Raw genomic sequence first — 16,463 nt, forward strand, 5'->3', positions numbered from 1 at the left:
CCAATCCCTCCCCTTGGGTACGGCCCTGTAATTATGTTTCCCTTGTATATCAAATATTCTGAATAGTAGATAAAAATGATCTTTCATTTTTTTCAAATTTGTTGTCAATTGCAACCCCAAGTTAGATTTTTGCTTATTTTGTAAACATAATTGTTTAATCTCCGTTTTTCCCACGAAAACATTACTTTCGACTTAGTGGTCCGTCTGTTACTAATTTATTTAAGAGCCTACACCTAAACAAAGAGTTTAGTTAAGGACCCTATTATTATCTACAGTTTCAAATATATAATTAATGTAATTTATCTGTTTTTGTGGGAAGCACCACAGTCGACGAACTTCATCCCACATCCCATCTAAACACCCTTCCTCGAGTAAGAAAAATCCTGGTAAACAACTAAACCACATCCTTGTAGTGTCTTCATCCTAAACATGGATTGTTCAATCCGTGGTTGCAGCATGAGATAAACATATTAAGCAACTCAATAAACATTATGTCTTTTGTTGGTGAATGTGGTTAGATACACTGTTATGTTTTTCCAATGCGCAATTACCGGTATGTTCCTATTTTGGTTGATGGCAACCCACGATCAGGTGAGCAAGGTTCTACTTTCTGCATATGGGGTTTCGACCACATGGTAGTTTCTTGTGGGTCGTTGTTTTGGAGAGACCAGCACCTACTTCACCGTGACGTCAAGCAGCCTACGAACCCTCTTTAGGAAAATGTCAGAAGATATCCCAAAAAAAAATTTCTGATTAGGGAGATAAGGCCTAAAATGTGGTAAACACCGAGACGGAAGTCATCCAGGGATCTATTTTTGAATTCTGGCGCCGACCCCAAAGCCAGGTGTGATGGCTATTATTGTTTCCCGTTATGAAATATCATAAAACTGATAAATACAAGCCAAACCTCCTTTTCTCTCGAATGTGGAACAAAATAATATCATAATTGATCAGATTTCATTGAAATGCAGACTGCATTCTCTTCAAATTTTTACAGATGCGTATCTGGTAGCATTCGATTTTCAATTACAAGTTGAAAATTAATTTATTGCTTGAAGAAATTACCCATTATGGTCGTGTTGTAATTATTGATTACATTAGATCGCAAGAAAAACAACATTACCAATAATATGAATAATTTATTATCCATAATGGGATGACAGAAACGGTAGAGACATGAGTATAAATTATGTTTTGTAGGTAAATTTAGAGCAATTTACTTTTCCTGTAATTCTTTGGAAACGCACGTTTCTAAATAAAATTATAAAATTTATTCCGATAACAAACTTTCTTATTTTATCTGAAACTGTGAAAATCACTCGGATGGACATGGGAATAGATCCCCAGAGATCTGTATACCACAATTTATAGCCCCAACTTCACCATATAAGTACACCTACTTAGCATTCTTCAATAAATCTCTTCACAGAGATCTATTATTATGTAATTTAAAGTTTGATATTTCTGTTAAGTTCTCAGATATCCAGAACATGATCAAAAAATCTACATTTTTTTACGAGGAGAATAAAACTCTTCATCAATCTAACAGCCTGTAATCAAATTATCTTCCTAGTAATTACTAATTAGGCAAACAGTGTCAACAAACAACATGTCTTATTAGTGCACTTTTAAATCAAGATAACGATCAAGTCCTGCCTCTTATACATCTAATTTTTGTGTAAAAAATTATTCAAACAAATATTTGTTAATGACGAAGCTTCAACAAGATATTACAAAATAACAAATACAGTTTGAAAAAGTTTATTCAGGAAGTAGAAAAGAATTGATTTGCAAGTAAAAGGAAAAAAAATAGGATGTGTAAGTAGCCTTAAAGTGTTGTCAAAATATTTTTGATTCTTATCATCTTCTGAAGTTTTTCTGGTAGTAAATACAAGTAATAATTTATTCTGTAATGTCATGTCAGTAAACATTTTACAAAAAAATAGATCCAAAAAAATTATAACATAAATTATGTTTTATAATTTTGATCAAATTTTGTCTTGAGTCTTTTATTATGACTGTATTGATTTTTCTTTATATATTTTTTTTTGAAATACAAAAATATATTAATACACTGTTTCACATAATTTGTAAGATGCAATCAATAATATATATTCCTATACGAACTCGATTACAATTTTTGAAAAATTGGATAATCTTCTTTACTTTGTACACCCTTTCAAAAATTACAACATTTTTAGTTAGTTAGTAATTAAGATAGATAAACTAGATTCATGCCGTCTCTTAAATAGAAGAAATGATAATTGTTTCTGAAAAACTGCAGTTTTTGACTACTAATGAAACTAATTAGTTTGACAACTACTGTCATGGGTTTCCAAAAATTAAATAATTAAATGTGTATTTTTTGTATCTAGTGTTTTGTGAATTTTGTATATTTGGGTGCGTACATTAGGCGCAAGCGTCGTAAAGTTGTGTGAAACACCCTGTATACTACCTAAATTTTTTGTATTCCCTATAAAATCTCTGCGTGTATAGATGTGAATTAGATTATATCGCCTGCCTAAAAACTTTTTTTTTATTCATAAAGAGCTAATATAAATTTGTGTTATTGTTCTGAATATTTGTATAACACAAATGATGTTAGCTTCAGTAAAGTACAAGTAAATTTATATTTAAATTTCTCCGTGACATTGCCGGTGTGATAGAATTTGGATCACTCTGTATATTTGAAATAGTAACACAGGGCGACAAATAAAGTCATGTGACAACTTGACAAATTTTATATCATTCGAAGTAATCTAAGAAAAACCATACGAGTAATTTTTTTTCTTTATCACAATCGTGTAGAGCATCTTTTTATTAGTTAGAATCCAAAAAGAAAAAAAAAATTAGTCGTAGGGTTTTTCTTAGATTACTTCTATTTACTTCGAACTTCTTCGAACACTGTTCGAAAAAAAGTTCGCCAATATTCAATTTCAAATTGCATATCATTCTAAAGGGCAAGTCCATCCCTTTAAAATAGTCTTTATTTGAAGGAAATCGGCATAACAGTTATTGAGCAATGATTTTTTAAAGTTAAAGTATTTCAAATTCATTTAAATTAGAAAAAAATTATTTAGTTCAAAGTGTGTGGACTTTTTAAATTTTTTTTTAGTGCATTTGATTTGTCTCACTGAGACGAACAAAATGATATATAAATTGTCAAGTTGTCACGACATGACTTTTTTTTTGTCGCCCTGTGTTATCAAAGCAAAATTTTTCTTTTATTACGAAACCAAACCGTATTTTTTATTTTATTTTTATACTGTATAATTTCCAAAAAAAAATCAAAAATTTATGAAGTAAATTTTTTTTAGTAAAAATTTCTCCAACAATATTTAAATGTGATTGATCGAATATGCAAATTGCGTTAAAATTAACGCATCTGTTTACTTGTAGCATTAATAAAATGGAACAGACCTACATTTTGTAAACAAATATCTCGAAAAGTCTATTTTTAGTGATAACAATTGAAAATTTATAAGTTAAACTTCCACCTTGACCCTTCATCTTTCGGTCACGAAGGCCGCAACTAATTCAATAAAATGATTATATACAGTGTGGCCGCGAGGTTCGATAGAGTGATAAAAGGCATTATACAAGTGCAATATGTTATGCAAGAGTGAGTCATGTCCTTCACAGGATCAAACCAGCCGCTAAAACACCCACGCTAGTGCCGCCAGCAACCTATCTAAGATCGCCCATAATGGAAAGGTCTGTTTCAGAGAAATCACTCGATTAATAGTATTGATACAAGAATTTTTATTTGATTCAAACTTGGTCTTGTTTTAAGTAACACGATATCGATTTTTTCGGAGTTGAATTAAAATATTTTCTCTGATATTTTCCTGTTTTTTAGAAAGTTTCTTTCCTATTGCCAATTATAGATGCGTCTGTAGGCTATTTTTCATTAATATGGTAAAACTCTATACTTTCCATTCCACGTAACTGCGTGGTCGCTAAACACTGAATGACATTAATTGCCATTATTTGAAAAAATCCATTACGAAAATTTGCATTTTGTTTAAGTGGAAATCGCAAGTGCTATTAACATGAGCTATTAAAAAATAAAAAATCCAATTGTGCCCAAATTAGAAACAGATTTCTACTCAACTCGCTAATTTTATTACTTAATCGAAATGTTGTTTCAAAAACTCAACTACCTACATACTAAATCACTTAAACCGCGAATTAGTTTATGTAATTTTTGTTTATCGCGACAAAATTATAAATTCATCTGTTCCGATCACTTTTCTCTCTCAATTAATTTTTTTTTTGAACAAGTCAGATTTTTCACAAATTTTCGTAGTATAACATAATTTATCGTATTAGTTCCAGTACGTTCTAATGCCTTCTTCGAATTGTGTAAGAAATCCTTGAACACGTCCCATTAATCAAGCAAAAGGGTGTGCATTGTATTTCAGTAGCTCGGAAGAATAATAATCTTGAGACAAAATATTTCGAAGGTGAGCCTACACTCTTTCTTATCGCGCTGCATTTATTTATTTCAGAGTGCCAAACACCGATACTGATCTCAATTTATGCAAGACAGCGGAATACATCAATGATTTTCCTGTTTTACTGTCACACATTCCCATAATTTAATGAAAACAATTATTGTCAAAAACTTTATTCTTTTGGAAATTCGTGTTCCAACAGGTATAAGAATAAGTCTAAACCTTTTTTTGTATCAACCTACGCTTGTTCACGTGTCCTCCTACGCGTGGACTCGACTACTGACAAATATGGTATTCAAGAAGTTATGGAGGCAGGTAAACATGCAATATCTGATTAGCGCTCACCTCATAACAATTACTACATTAACTACTGACAAAATCGGTACATATTTTTTCAAAACAAACAGTAACATATAAAATGTTGCTTCTGAACCAGGGTATTTGGCACCCTAAAAACGAGGCAGAATCCTTAAAATGTTGCTGTTTTTCCGAAGGTAAACAATTAAAGACCTGAAATCTTTCAATAAGCACTAATTTTTATGCACCCCAAAAGTACCCAAATATCTACCACCAGAAATTGGGCAAACCGTTGAAAAAACACCCAAAATCATGCAAAATTACCTAAAAACTTACAGATATCTTGTTTTTAAACACCCCAAAATGGCTTTTTGTTTCTGCCATTTAGTATTTAGTAATTCTCAAACTGTAAGTTGATTTAAATAAACAAAGTTCTTGAGTTAATCGGAAACGACATTAATTTTCATTATAATGAGTACGTTTAAATAATAAATTATATCTTGTTAGAAATGTTGTAATTTTTTATAACATATGAGTCATTAAGAATTAATAAAAATTTTGGTCAAATTAATGAAATAAAAAACCGGATATTGCCCATTTGGGTCACTGTTCAAACCAGTTGCCATCTCTGCAAAGGATGTTGCTTGTGTTTGCGCAATATATTCATTACCAAAGTGCATTTTACCTAAATTGTATACAAAAGATGGTAAATGATTTTCGCAGATGGTTGCTAACAAGTAATAACTTCCTACTAATTTATTATTAAAACTGCCGTATATTTAAAAGGCGCGGTCAGTAACAAAACATTTATCTGAATGTATTATTGTCAGGATTTTTTTAACTTCATTATTCTAAATGCTCAACCTAAATGTCTTCTAATACAATCGAAACAAAAGTAAAATACCTTATCAGTTCTACTAGGCAACTCCATAAAAATTATATAAACATTTGCAATGTAAGTTTTAAACATTAATTAGTTAGATAGCAAAAAATTTCATTAGAAAACATTTCTAACGTTTATTTATTTCGTCTGAAGGCAATATTCTAAAATTAATACTGAACATTTTGTAGTTGTATAATTGGTTGCATAGCTCAATATTTTTTATATATTAAAAGGATTAATGATTCAATAAAAACAACTCAATATGAGTCAAAATGGTTTATTATCATAATTCATAATGTAAAACATATGATACCAATAATTAAAACACTTAAAATGTATTTTCTCATCTTGAAAACTGGCGTTTATCTGAGCCGCCCTTGCGTTTAGGTTGTCTGTAGACAACATTCTTTTTATAATCCTTATTTGGCATTGAATTTAAATTCTTGTAGTAACCAAATCCGCCTCCACCCTTTCTCTTTGAAGGTCTTTCAGATTTTTTAACAGAAACTTCTGCAAAAATAGAAAAATACCATTTCTTATTTGAAATCCAAATAGTAGATAGCACTTACTTAAATCCACAGCTGGGGGTACTTTAAATCCAAACGACAACGCAACTTTAGCTAAATCAAGAGTACTGATATCAAAAATAGTCTTCAAATGATGCGAGTCGTACGCTCTGACATAGGCTTTAAAAGCTTCTTTAGCCGACATGTTCAAAAAGTAATTTTTGCCAATTAAATTCTCCAACTAAAATTGAATTAATAACATAAGAGAAATAAAACAAATAAAATAACAGACTTGTAACTGGATATCCGCAATTTTATTCCAACTAAACTCAAATTCATTCAACGGTACTTTAGCCTGTTTTAGATACCTGAGAAAACCCAGTTCCTCAGGTCTTAAAATTAGTAAAGCATGACCACTGCTTCCTTCACCTCTTGCAGTTCTACCAACTCTGTGAATGTACTCTTTAGGGTCATCTGGAGGGTCATATTGGACAATCCAGTCGACTGCTGGAATGTCTAAACCTCTGGCAGCGACGTCAGTACAGAGCAAAATTCCGGATTCAGCGTTACAAAATTGGAAAAATGTAGTCGTCCGTTTTGCCTGCTTTTGCTTCCCCTAGTTAACAAATTAACAAAAAATTCAAACAAAAAAATAGGCACTTACATGAATGCACATTACTGACAAGTCAATATAATTAAACAATTCGTGATGGAATTTCACAGACATGCAAGAACTGAAAAACACCATCACTTTCTTCTTGCGATTTTTCTTCAAAAATGTGAACAAAACCAATAGTCTTTTTTCAGATGGGCAAACGACGTAACCTTGCTCAAGTCCTGTGACCGTTGCCTCACTTTTGGCGTCATCTACACCGACATAAATCGGCTCCTTTTTCAACGCCAGAGACGTCAAGGTTTCAATTTTTTTCGTTTGTGTGGCACTGAACAACATTGTTTGTCTTCTCTCTAAAAAAAATTGAGAAAAAGCCCTGATAATCAATTTAGAACTTACTTGGCAGAAGACTAATAATCTGTTTCATTTCTTCTTCGAAACCAATATCAAGAATTCTGTCAGCTTCATCAATAACTAGACACTGCAAATTTTTAAAAAGAAAATCGGGGGTGTTTTGCATATGATCCAAAAGACGTCCAGGTGTAGCCACTAGTATGTTTATCCCTTTAGACAATTTCTGAGCTTCTGTTTGTCTACTAGTCCCACCCATAACCAACCCATAAGTATGGTGATGATATTTCATCAATTCCTTTAAAACTCCAAATGTCTGCATTGACAACTCTCTTGTAGGTGAAATAATAATAACACCAGTACCTGCATTAACAACATGAGCAATTCACAAAATCAAAAACAACAAATTTTACCATTTCTTGGCATAAACTTTAGTTTATAAATTAACTCAACTGCTGGTATAAGAAAAGCCAATGTTTTTCCAGATCCTGTTTTTGCAGCGCCGACTAAATCGCGGCCTTCAAGTAAATGAGGAATTGATCTTGCTTGAATTTCAGTAAGTGTTGTAAAACCCATATCAGCAATTGCTTTGAGAGTGTTTTCACAAACTTTGTTTTTAAGAGAGTCAAAAGTGGAGTTACTCAAAATTTCCAACGTGGTCTCAGCACCAGGAACTGCAAATATTTATTATAAAAAAAGAATCGTAATTTTCTTCTTTGCTTTATTAACAAAACAACTAATCAGAACATGGGTGTATTCATAGCAAAATCTCAACTCAAGCATTATCTGAAAAATAATGCGAGGAGACTCATATTCGCCTTTGACTCATCATAGAATATACCAAAAAACTCTTTTTATCATTGATACTCACGCTTATTTTGTTCATCTTCTGGTTCAGCTTCAGCTTCCTGAGGTTCTTCCCCATCGTTATTTTCCTGATGTTCTTCATCTTCACTTTCCTTATCACTTGAATTACTTTCTTCTAAATCTATATCCTTCTTCTTCCTATTTTTTTTCTTCTCTGTAATAATGAAACAAGAAATGACAAAAAAACCCAGTGTTTATTTGAATTAAACTTTATGGACTAAAAAATTAATTACTCACTACGAACAGGCCCTGAATCTTCGTTTTGGACCCTTTTAGCCCCTTTGCGTTGTTCTGGCACAAAGCTCTCCTCTTCCTGTTCTTCTTCAACCAACTTGTTTTTTTCTTTCTCTTTTTGTTGAACCAGTTTTAATTTCTGCTTTTCTCGTTTTTTAATCTTCCTCATTAGCACTTTGTCTTGAATAGACATTTTGAAACACAAAATAAAACACGTGCAATTGATTTGAACTTTCCAAAATTTGAGGTTACGTTAGCTGTCAAAATAATTTTCTAGAAACGTTTATGTTTCCATGTTGGTACAGTGGCGAACAAGAAAATTGCGTAGAGTGGAGTAAAAGCCAAAACTACACATTTGGTAAAGTATATAATGGCGTAACAAAGTAACTTTACTAACTGAAATTGGGATCCTATTCCCACTTATATTGTAAATTGTATTTAATAGTTTCAACTAATTTAATACATGCAGTGTACTAATTTTGTGCTTTTTGTATTTCAGTAAATATAAAGAAGAATAGAGTGAGAAAATCTATTATAATTAAAAAATGGGGATAAGCTAATTTTTTTATGAATTTTCAAAAAATGTAGTTAAAAAAAATTGGAACGAATTTTATTAACGAAATTTATTATAATCACACCAATAATAATAAATAAATTAATAATAATTCATCGTTAAGTTGCGAGGCGGAAGTGACGCAAAATTGAGAAATCCGTCAAATTCAAATTTCGATTTTTCGAGGGCCGTTTTTGCCCAAATGAAGTTAATTGGGCTGGGGACTCGACAAAAATGTCACTAAGATAGCCTTTTTCTAGCACTACAATCATCATTCAATCATCATATCATTTGACTGACAAAAAAAATGTAAAACGGGCCTTAGGCAACTAACCTCACTTTTGGTTTTTGTAATTTTTATCCTGGTAGCTAGAGAAAAAATGACAACAAAATAAAATAATTTATTGAAATTTTAGTTCCAAACGTCAATCATAATGACAATAAAGCGTGGCTTGCATTTTTTTGAAATGACATAAATTTAATGTCCAAAATTCCGTGTCCGCCACTGTATTATATCCAAGTCTGCCTGGGACACCCGGTATATGTTTTCGTGTTCGGCTCATGAAGGTCTGCTGAATTTCAAAGCATTTCGAACTGTTTTTTTAGTTTTTAAAAAAGTTAAAATTCATCTTTGAAAAAAGTTCAACTTTTAGGATTCTGTCCTGTTTTTAAAGTTATATTTTAATAAAATGTAAAGGCACTCGTGCCCGCGATTACGCTAAATGACACCGTAGCGTTGATGGCGCCACAAGCTTTAGAATTGTCTTAAAAGTCAAAAGTTTTTTCTAACCTAAAATGCCACACTCCTGTCAGTGGTTAATGTGGGTTCATTTATCGTGTTCCGATTAATTATAACTGAGTATGTGAAAATAGAACCGATTAGTGTGAAGTATGGCTAATGACAGAGAGATTTTGCGAGAAGTATGGGAGGGTAAATTGCCCGTTTCCTTTCAACTGGACCCTGATGAAGTTGTTGAGTTGCAACAACCGGACCTCTTTTATTTAATGGTACCACGTTTGAGTTATTTTCCTTTAGTTACGGATAAAGTCCGCAAACATTTCTTACGGTATGTGGCGAATGATAAACAAGACAGAGAAATGTGGTTGGAGTATGATGGGCAACCCATGAAGTGGCATTATCCCATAGGAGTTCTTTACGATTTGCTTATCACATCAGATGATCAATTGCCGTGGAACATTACTGTTCATTTTGATAAGTTTCCAGGGAATCAGATTTATAAATTCAGCAACAAGTTTGTTGTAAAATTTTCTATTCTAATTTTTTGTTTTCATACGCTTTTGTAGAGAAACTGTTGAGTCCTATTTCATGGCTTGTTTGAAGGAAGCTGACGTGTTGAAACATAGAGGACAAATTGCAAGTAATATGCAGAAAAAAGACCATAATCAGTTGTGGTTAGGGTTACAAAATGGTAGTGATATTATTAGCATAAAATGTTCCTATTTAAATTATTTTAGACAAGTTTGATCAGTTTTGGGCTGTGAATCGTAAACTCATGGAAGTCTCACAAGAACAAGAACATTTCAAATACATTCCGTTTAGGTGTTACATGGATGATGGTTACAGACAAAAATTGATTAAACCAGTTGCTGAAGATGGGCGTCGTAAAACTTTACAAGACTTAATAGACGAAATGTTTCCAGGAAAAAATGGTGCACTTCTTGTCTTTGACTTGTACCTACATAATATATTTTTTTATTTTCAGTTGTTATTAAAACCCATGGTATGATTCCTCCTCTAGAAACACCTTTGCAATGGATGTCTGAACATCTTAGTTATCCTGATAACTTTCTGCATTTGTGTGTACAAACGTAAGCTTTTGTGTGATATTGTCAAGAATTTTTGTATTTATTGCCTTAATGTCAAATGTACGTTATGTAGGTGCACAAGCTTATTTTTTGTATAAGTTAAGACTAAAATAGTATATTCAAATTGTAATTATGGATGCTGAGACACGTAGTAGACAAATGTATTTTCTGAAAACTTTATTACTGTCTCTTCTGATAAAATAATTGATTAGATAAATAGATCGATTTTGTTGCAATGCAATGCCAAAATATTTAATAAATTATATTATGAATTTTTACATTTATCTTAAATAAAGTTCTTTTTAAGTAGTTTAATGTGTTTTTATTTGAATTATGATAGATAAAAGCACACTCAAGCTGCAATATTTTTTTGATAATCAAATGGAACGTAAGCTGGATTAATGAAACAAAAAAGATAAAACTTAACACATAAATACGAATGCAGTTGTGCAATGTTGGTTGCCTATCACATAATTAAAATATGTTTTTATAATTGTAGTAATTAAAAATCATAATAATGAATTCATTCTTTGTAATTTTTTCTGTGATAATGGTCGTAAAAAATATGATAGATATATTTCAGTCAATACAGTGGTGTAATTACAAAGGAATTATAATAGAAATTTATGATCTTTCATGTTTCAATATTAATAATAATAATAATTTTGTTAAATTAAATTAAAAGTTGTTCAAAAGAAGTTAAAGGCTACTAACAGTATTCCAAGAATAAAAATATCACTTTAGTTGCGTAATACATACACGAGTAACTACATCACAACCTATGGATGACCTTCTCGCCATCCACAGCGAATAATCTAATTAAACAACTTAACCGGAATGTTTTCGCATATTAATAGATCTAATTGCAGTAATATTGTACTTTACTCTTGGCTTAACTTGTAGGCAAAATGATTTTGCTTAAAGAATTAAAAGAAAATGCTGTAGAATTTATTATTAAACTGTAGTGATAGCAGTCAATAAAGCGGCATCACCCTAAAGAAAAGTTCAAGTAATAAATATGTTTGTGGGGTAATCAAGATTTATAACAGTTTAAAAAGATGAATCTTAAAACTTTCACTGTGAAAGGTATGAGATAACTGGTTATAAACCGACGAACAACCGTTGGTTGCCAAATAGGTGGGTGCATTTTCTTTTTTGAAACAGGAAAATTGGCTGTTTTTCTATTGGTGTGTCACAGTTAGCTAAAATAACACAACGTTATACTGTTTTGCAATTTTTAGTCTTTATGGTTGGGTAATAAGATAATTTTGTTTTAATGTGCACATGAGTAATAAGAGGCCCAAAAATATTTTAACTGTATACATATAATTAATTTTACAACCGTATCATACTTACTGAGAATTATTGCTGGACATTAAAACCAAGTCATACAAGCTCATAAATATTGGAATTTTCTTTGCTGTAAGTGCAATAACCTGAAATAATCGTTTAATTAAAAAAAAATAATGCATACCATTTTATTTTTTGCAAAAACTAGGACAAGCAGAAGAGGAAGAATACTTTGCAAAAAAAAATTCTGATATTTAGTTGAGTTGTTAAAAAATAAATAACGATATTAAGAAGAATAGTTGTAGAAATATTTAAAATAGAATAAAAACTAATTAATTTGTTACACATATCAACCTTTTGGAATGTCTATAGAAAAGGCAATGTTAAAATCAATACAGTTCAATATTTTTTTTTTATTAAAAATTATGTATTTAATAAAAAACATCAGTCTTTTAGAATTTTCGATCAACAGAAAGTACCTGGATTGAAACTAGAGTTATGTATAAAATATAGTCTTTTTTAAATGAAAATTGCCAAGTCAAAACTTTTAATACAGAAAAAAGTTACAAAAAAGATACAAGCGGGGTTTATGAAGATCGGCAATAAATTTTGTGTAATTTATTGAAATGAGCTCAAAGTTGACGTATTTTCTAAATTCTTCTTCGGCTATAGTTTCAAAATTGTTACTTATTCAACTCGTTTTTCAAAATCGGTGCAACGATCGAGACCTACTAATTTAATTGCCCTTTTTCTTTTTGATGTTTATATCGTATTCTTATCAATTTCTGACTAAACATTAGAGAATGAACTTACATTACAAATCAGTGGCGTAGTGAGGGTGGTTCCGCGGAACCCGCGGAACCAGGCCCGGGTCTGCGAAGGGCCCGATCAAAATTCTTACTTATTAACTTTATTGTAAAAATAAAATAAAAAAGTTTTATTGTTAAAAACAAAATTGGCCTACTATGTATTTAAAATTAATGATGTTTATTTTAAATAAAAACAAAACTGCTACTTACAATAACTACGAGTTGGTTACAAGAAATGGCTCTTTTTTTTCTAAACACTAGCGCGTTTGGGTTTAGAATTATTACTTTTTTTTCTCCTGGAGCCATTTCTAAGAAAAGTATAAAAAATAAAAATAAATGTGAAACACTTTATTGCTTCTTTTACGTATTTTCGACCTTCTTTTCTTCAGTCGTTATGCAGAGATTGACACCGAGCAGTGTTCAATTTTTGTGTATTTAATCCATTATAAAACCAAATTGAAAATGTTTTCTAAACACAAATCGGGTAGTGCAAAACTAAAAGAAAAGGCGGCCTCAAGAGAAGAAGAAAAAATGCCAAAGATCGATTTTTTTTTCTTAAAGAAAAGAAAGACGAAATCAGTATCAATCAACATCAAAGTCGGAAAGTGAGGGTAGCGGTTCTGCTGTATCAACTTCAGTTATTGGATATGACCTCCGTAAGTTTATTTTCCGATTTATTTATTAAAACTGGGGCTAATAATTTTTAATTTTAAAATAGCTTTAAAAGTCGATGACTTGGACACTGAATCGAGCACAAATTCTTCAAATTTGAATTTTTGTAAGTTATCATTAAATTTGGTATTTAAATTTTGATTCGAATTTTACTATCTACTTGGCTATCATTTCTATAGAAAATAAAACTGCGCAAGATTTAGATCTATCCAGTCTTATAAACACTTTTGCCAATGCTAAAGCGAGAAAGAAAATTTTGTATTATAATTCAGTTATTACTTTCTGTTCTGTAGTATTATAATAAAGTTATTACTTTCTATTCTGTAGTATTATACAGGATGCGCCAGAGTAAGGTAAGTAAGGTAAGATACCAAGAACATAAAAAAATGTTTAAAAAATTCTATCTGTCAGAAATTTTTGCCATCTATTTTTTGATTTGACATTTTTTGTGTCTATTTAATGATACTGATGTTCTTGTATATGTTTATTTATAATTATTTAGTAAAAATACAAAAAAAAATGCTAATAAAAGCCACAAACAACGTTAAACAGAGTTGCAATTTAGGATACAGCTTCCTTGTATCCTCTTTTAATAGCCTATAGTAAAAAAACTTGGAAAATTATTTTTCCAGCAAAAATAAATAGAGTCAAAGTGCAAACTTTAAACCCTCATAACTTCGAAATTTTTATAGATAAAATTTTTTAAACATTTTTTCCATGTTTTTCTCTGGGGCGCGAGTTCTGGCGCACCTATATATCGAGCGATCAAGATAATTTGTAATCGAGTCATCGCTGCATCTGAGAACGTATGTCTGTTTTTGAACTAACATCACGGGAAACGTCAAATAAAATAACAAGTCGTAAGGTTAAACGGTAAAATGGGCTGTAATTAGTCGCCGACGTATAATAATACGAGTAGGACCGTTCCGTTTTGAAGGTAAATTATAAATTTAGTTATTATAATCATTACCATTTTGATCATGCCATTTTACCTTTCGACTTGTCATTTTACTTGACATTTTACAGACATACGTTTTCGGATTCAAAGATGACTCGATTACAAATTATCTTGACCGCTCGATATAAGAAAGTTATTATTTTCTGTTCTTGGGTAATTAATAATATTAGTTTATGTACCTATGCATTTTATTTCTGCATATAATCCTAAAGGATAAGAAGGGCCCCCCGGCTATGTTTGAACCCAGGCCCGTGAATGTCTCACTACGCCACTGTTACAAATTATGTTTAAGTTTTATCTTGCACACTTTTCGTCTTCTTTCCAAAAACTGTTCGCGGTACCCAATTTGTCCCCATTTTGTGTTTTTACTTCTAAATTTTCTTAGACGATTTTTTGCTGACGTTTATTGATTTTTTTTTAACGAAATCAAAAACCTGAACTGCCAACTTCCTTTATTATAATTACCATGAATGAATTTGTTAGGAGTGCCAACGCTACCTAAGACTGTTTGACATTAGGACCTATTCTGTAAATACTTACCTATTAAAAAATAAAGGTAAGTAATTTAAATAATTAAACCCCCAAATTTAAATAAGCTATTCGGTATGCATAAAATTAAATGCTCATTTAAAAATATATTTTTTAAACAGACCCTTTAAAATATTCGGCTTTCATCGTATTGAATGGAGGAAATGTTATTATTTTGTTATAAATGAACTATTTTTGCTGGTTTTAAATGATGAGCCGACTACGAAAAAATGTCAAGCCAGTTTTATTCGTCATTTTCCGTAAAAAACGTTTAAAATGCTTAAAGAAAGATTGGCACAAATGACGAAAGCGCAGAAAGAGGTGCACATAAGGTATGCACATTTTAGATCAAACTCATTCTAAAGAATCCAAAATAAGAAAATTCAGAAAAAACAAAAAAAAAGAGAATTGTTGAGCCTTAGTTTGCAGGCATAGCAAGAAATCGAAAATGAAAAATGTTTGGAATCCTTGGCCAGTAATATTCTTTGCTACAATAATATGGTTGACCTGGATATAAAGGATGTTCTTCTGGGGGAAAAATATATAATTTTAATATGTGCACAGTCAATAATTACAATCGAAAATAAAAAAAAAATAAAAAATAAAGGAGTTATTTAAAATTTTAACAGGAAAGATACATACAGAATAGCATCACAAATTGACAGCGATTATAAAGTTACAAAAACAATAATTCACACAAAAATTGGTGTGTATTAACATTGTTGGTGAATTATAGCAAGTCATACACAAGATAACGTAGACTTACCCAGACATTATCGCGTAATTTGAATCTGATTGGTTGAATTTCAGAAATTTGAAAGATTTGATTGGGTTAAACTCCGTGACGTCACGTTAGAAAAAATGTGTATTTGTACGACTAAAAATCCCTTTGTTGTGTAAACAAGTGKAAAGGACGGAAAAAATGATGACGTAGAATTTGGTAATACAGGGTGTTTCACATAACTTTGCGAGGCTTGCGCCTAATGTACGCACCCAAATATACAAAAGTCATAGAACAGAACAAACTAGAGAAGATTATCCAATTTTCCAAAATTTGTAATCGAGTTCGTATCGGAATATGTATTATTGACTGCATTTTTCAGACGTAGGCCTCGTAAAATTATGTGAAACACCCTATATTCGAACAAAGGCCTTTTACACCGGAACTGTTACGAAATAGTTTTTGTGCCGTTTTCGAGAAAATTATTACAATAACGAGTCAGTCTTAGCTGAGCTCTCGTACGAATCACTTGTCCGAATAAATTATAACTTATTATTTGGTGGTTCTGTGCGAAATCGTATTGAAATGGGGGTGTGTTGTGTTGTTTCGAGTGTCATTTAGTAGTGCGCGATTTTAAAAATTTCGAGTGATTAGTGATTGCCAATGGGGGTAATGGAGAAGACAATCATGCTACAAGGATCCGGATTAAAGGGTAAGTCTACAATACTTTTTAATTTTTTAGAAAAATTACACTTATTAAATTGTATTTAAAATTTTCAATTAATTTAAAGACAAATTGAAGTAATTTTGAATTTCTTTTATTTCAGTAAGTCCGTTCTATGAAGATGAGGGGAATCGCTACAAATGGTAGCAGAAGAAGATGCCATATAAGGTCAG

At 31.2% G+C, this 16,463-nt stretch overlaps 2 protein-coding genes across 2 annotated transcripts; one reads left to right on the forward strand and one right to left on the reverse strand.

Annotated features, from left to right (window-relative positions):
• Window positions 1-5,900: 5,900 nt before the first annotated feature.
• LOC123007359 (probable ATP-dependent RNA helicase pitchoune) lies at window positions 5,901-8,487 on the reverse strand. Its single transcript, XM_044402619.1, has 8 exons — window positions 8,212-8,487; window positions 7,979-8,128; window positions 7,521-7,781; window positions 7,156-7,470; window positions 6,808-7,109; window positions 6,436-6,759; window positions 6,207-6,384; window positions 5,901-6,147 (listed from the first exon to the last, which is right to left on the reverse strand). Exons 1-8 carry the CDS (start codon window positions 8,399-8,401, stop codon window positions 5,981-5,983), a joined length of 1,887 nt encoding a protein of 628 aa, XP_044258554.1. The 5' UTR covers window positions 8,402-8,487; the 3' UTR covers window positions 5,901-5,980.
• Window positions 8,488-9,502: 1,015 nt separating this feature from the next.
• On the forward strand, window positions 9,503-10,899 carry LOC123007370 (autophagy protein 5). The gene is made up of 4 exons (XM_044402635.1): window positions 9,503-10,014; window positions 10,067-10,191; window positions 10,238-10,432; window positions 10,486-10,899. The coding sequence occupies exons 1-4, from the start codon at window positions 9,653-9,655 to the stop codon at window positions 10,593-10,595; spliced, it is 792 nt and encodes a 263-aa protein (XP_044258570.1). The 5' UTR covers window positions 9,503-9,652; the 3' UTR covers window positions 10,596-10,899.
• Window positions 10,900-16,463: the final 5,564 nt, after the last annotated feature.

Source organism: Tribolium madens, unplaced genomic scaffold, assembly GCF_015345945.1.
Source record: "Tribolium madens isolate multiple individuals breed KSU strain unplaced genomic scaffold, Tmad_KSU_1.1 Scaffold_3;HRSCAF=73;Tcas5.2_LG2, whole genome shotgun sequence".
Lineage (NCBI taxonomy): Eukaryota > Metazoa > Arthropoda > Insecta > Coleoptera > Tenebrionidae > Tribolium > Tribolium madens.

Excerpts from the sequence above, each read along its gene's own strand:
- LOC123007359 (XM_044402619.1), bottom strand. The coding sequence starts at position 8,401 with ATGTCTATTCAAGACAAAGTGCTAATGAGGAAGATTAAAAAACGAGAA. Across the intron at positions 6,385-6,435 it reads TTGCGGATATCCAGTTACAA|TTGGAGAATTTAATTGGCAA; the intron begins GTCTGTTATTTT and ends ATTCAATTTTAG. Across the intron at positions 6,148-6,206 it reads ACCCCCAGCTGTGGATTTAA|AAGTTTCTGTTAAAAAATCT; the intron begins GTAAGTGCTATC and ends CTATTTTTGCAG.
- LOC123007370 (XM_044402635.1), top strand. The coding sequence starts at position 9,653 with ATGGCTAATGACAGAGAGATTTTGCGAGAAGTATGGGAGGGTAAATTG. Across the intron at positions 10,015-10,066 it reads ATTTATAAATTCAGCAACAA|AGAAACTGTTGAGTCCTATT; the intron begins GTTTGTTGTAAA and ends ACGCTTTTGTAG. Across the intron at positions 10,433-10,485 it reads AATGTTTCCAGGAAAAAATG|TTGTTATTAAAACCCATGGT; the intron begins GTGCACTTCTTG and ends TTTTATTTTCAG.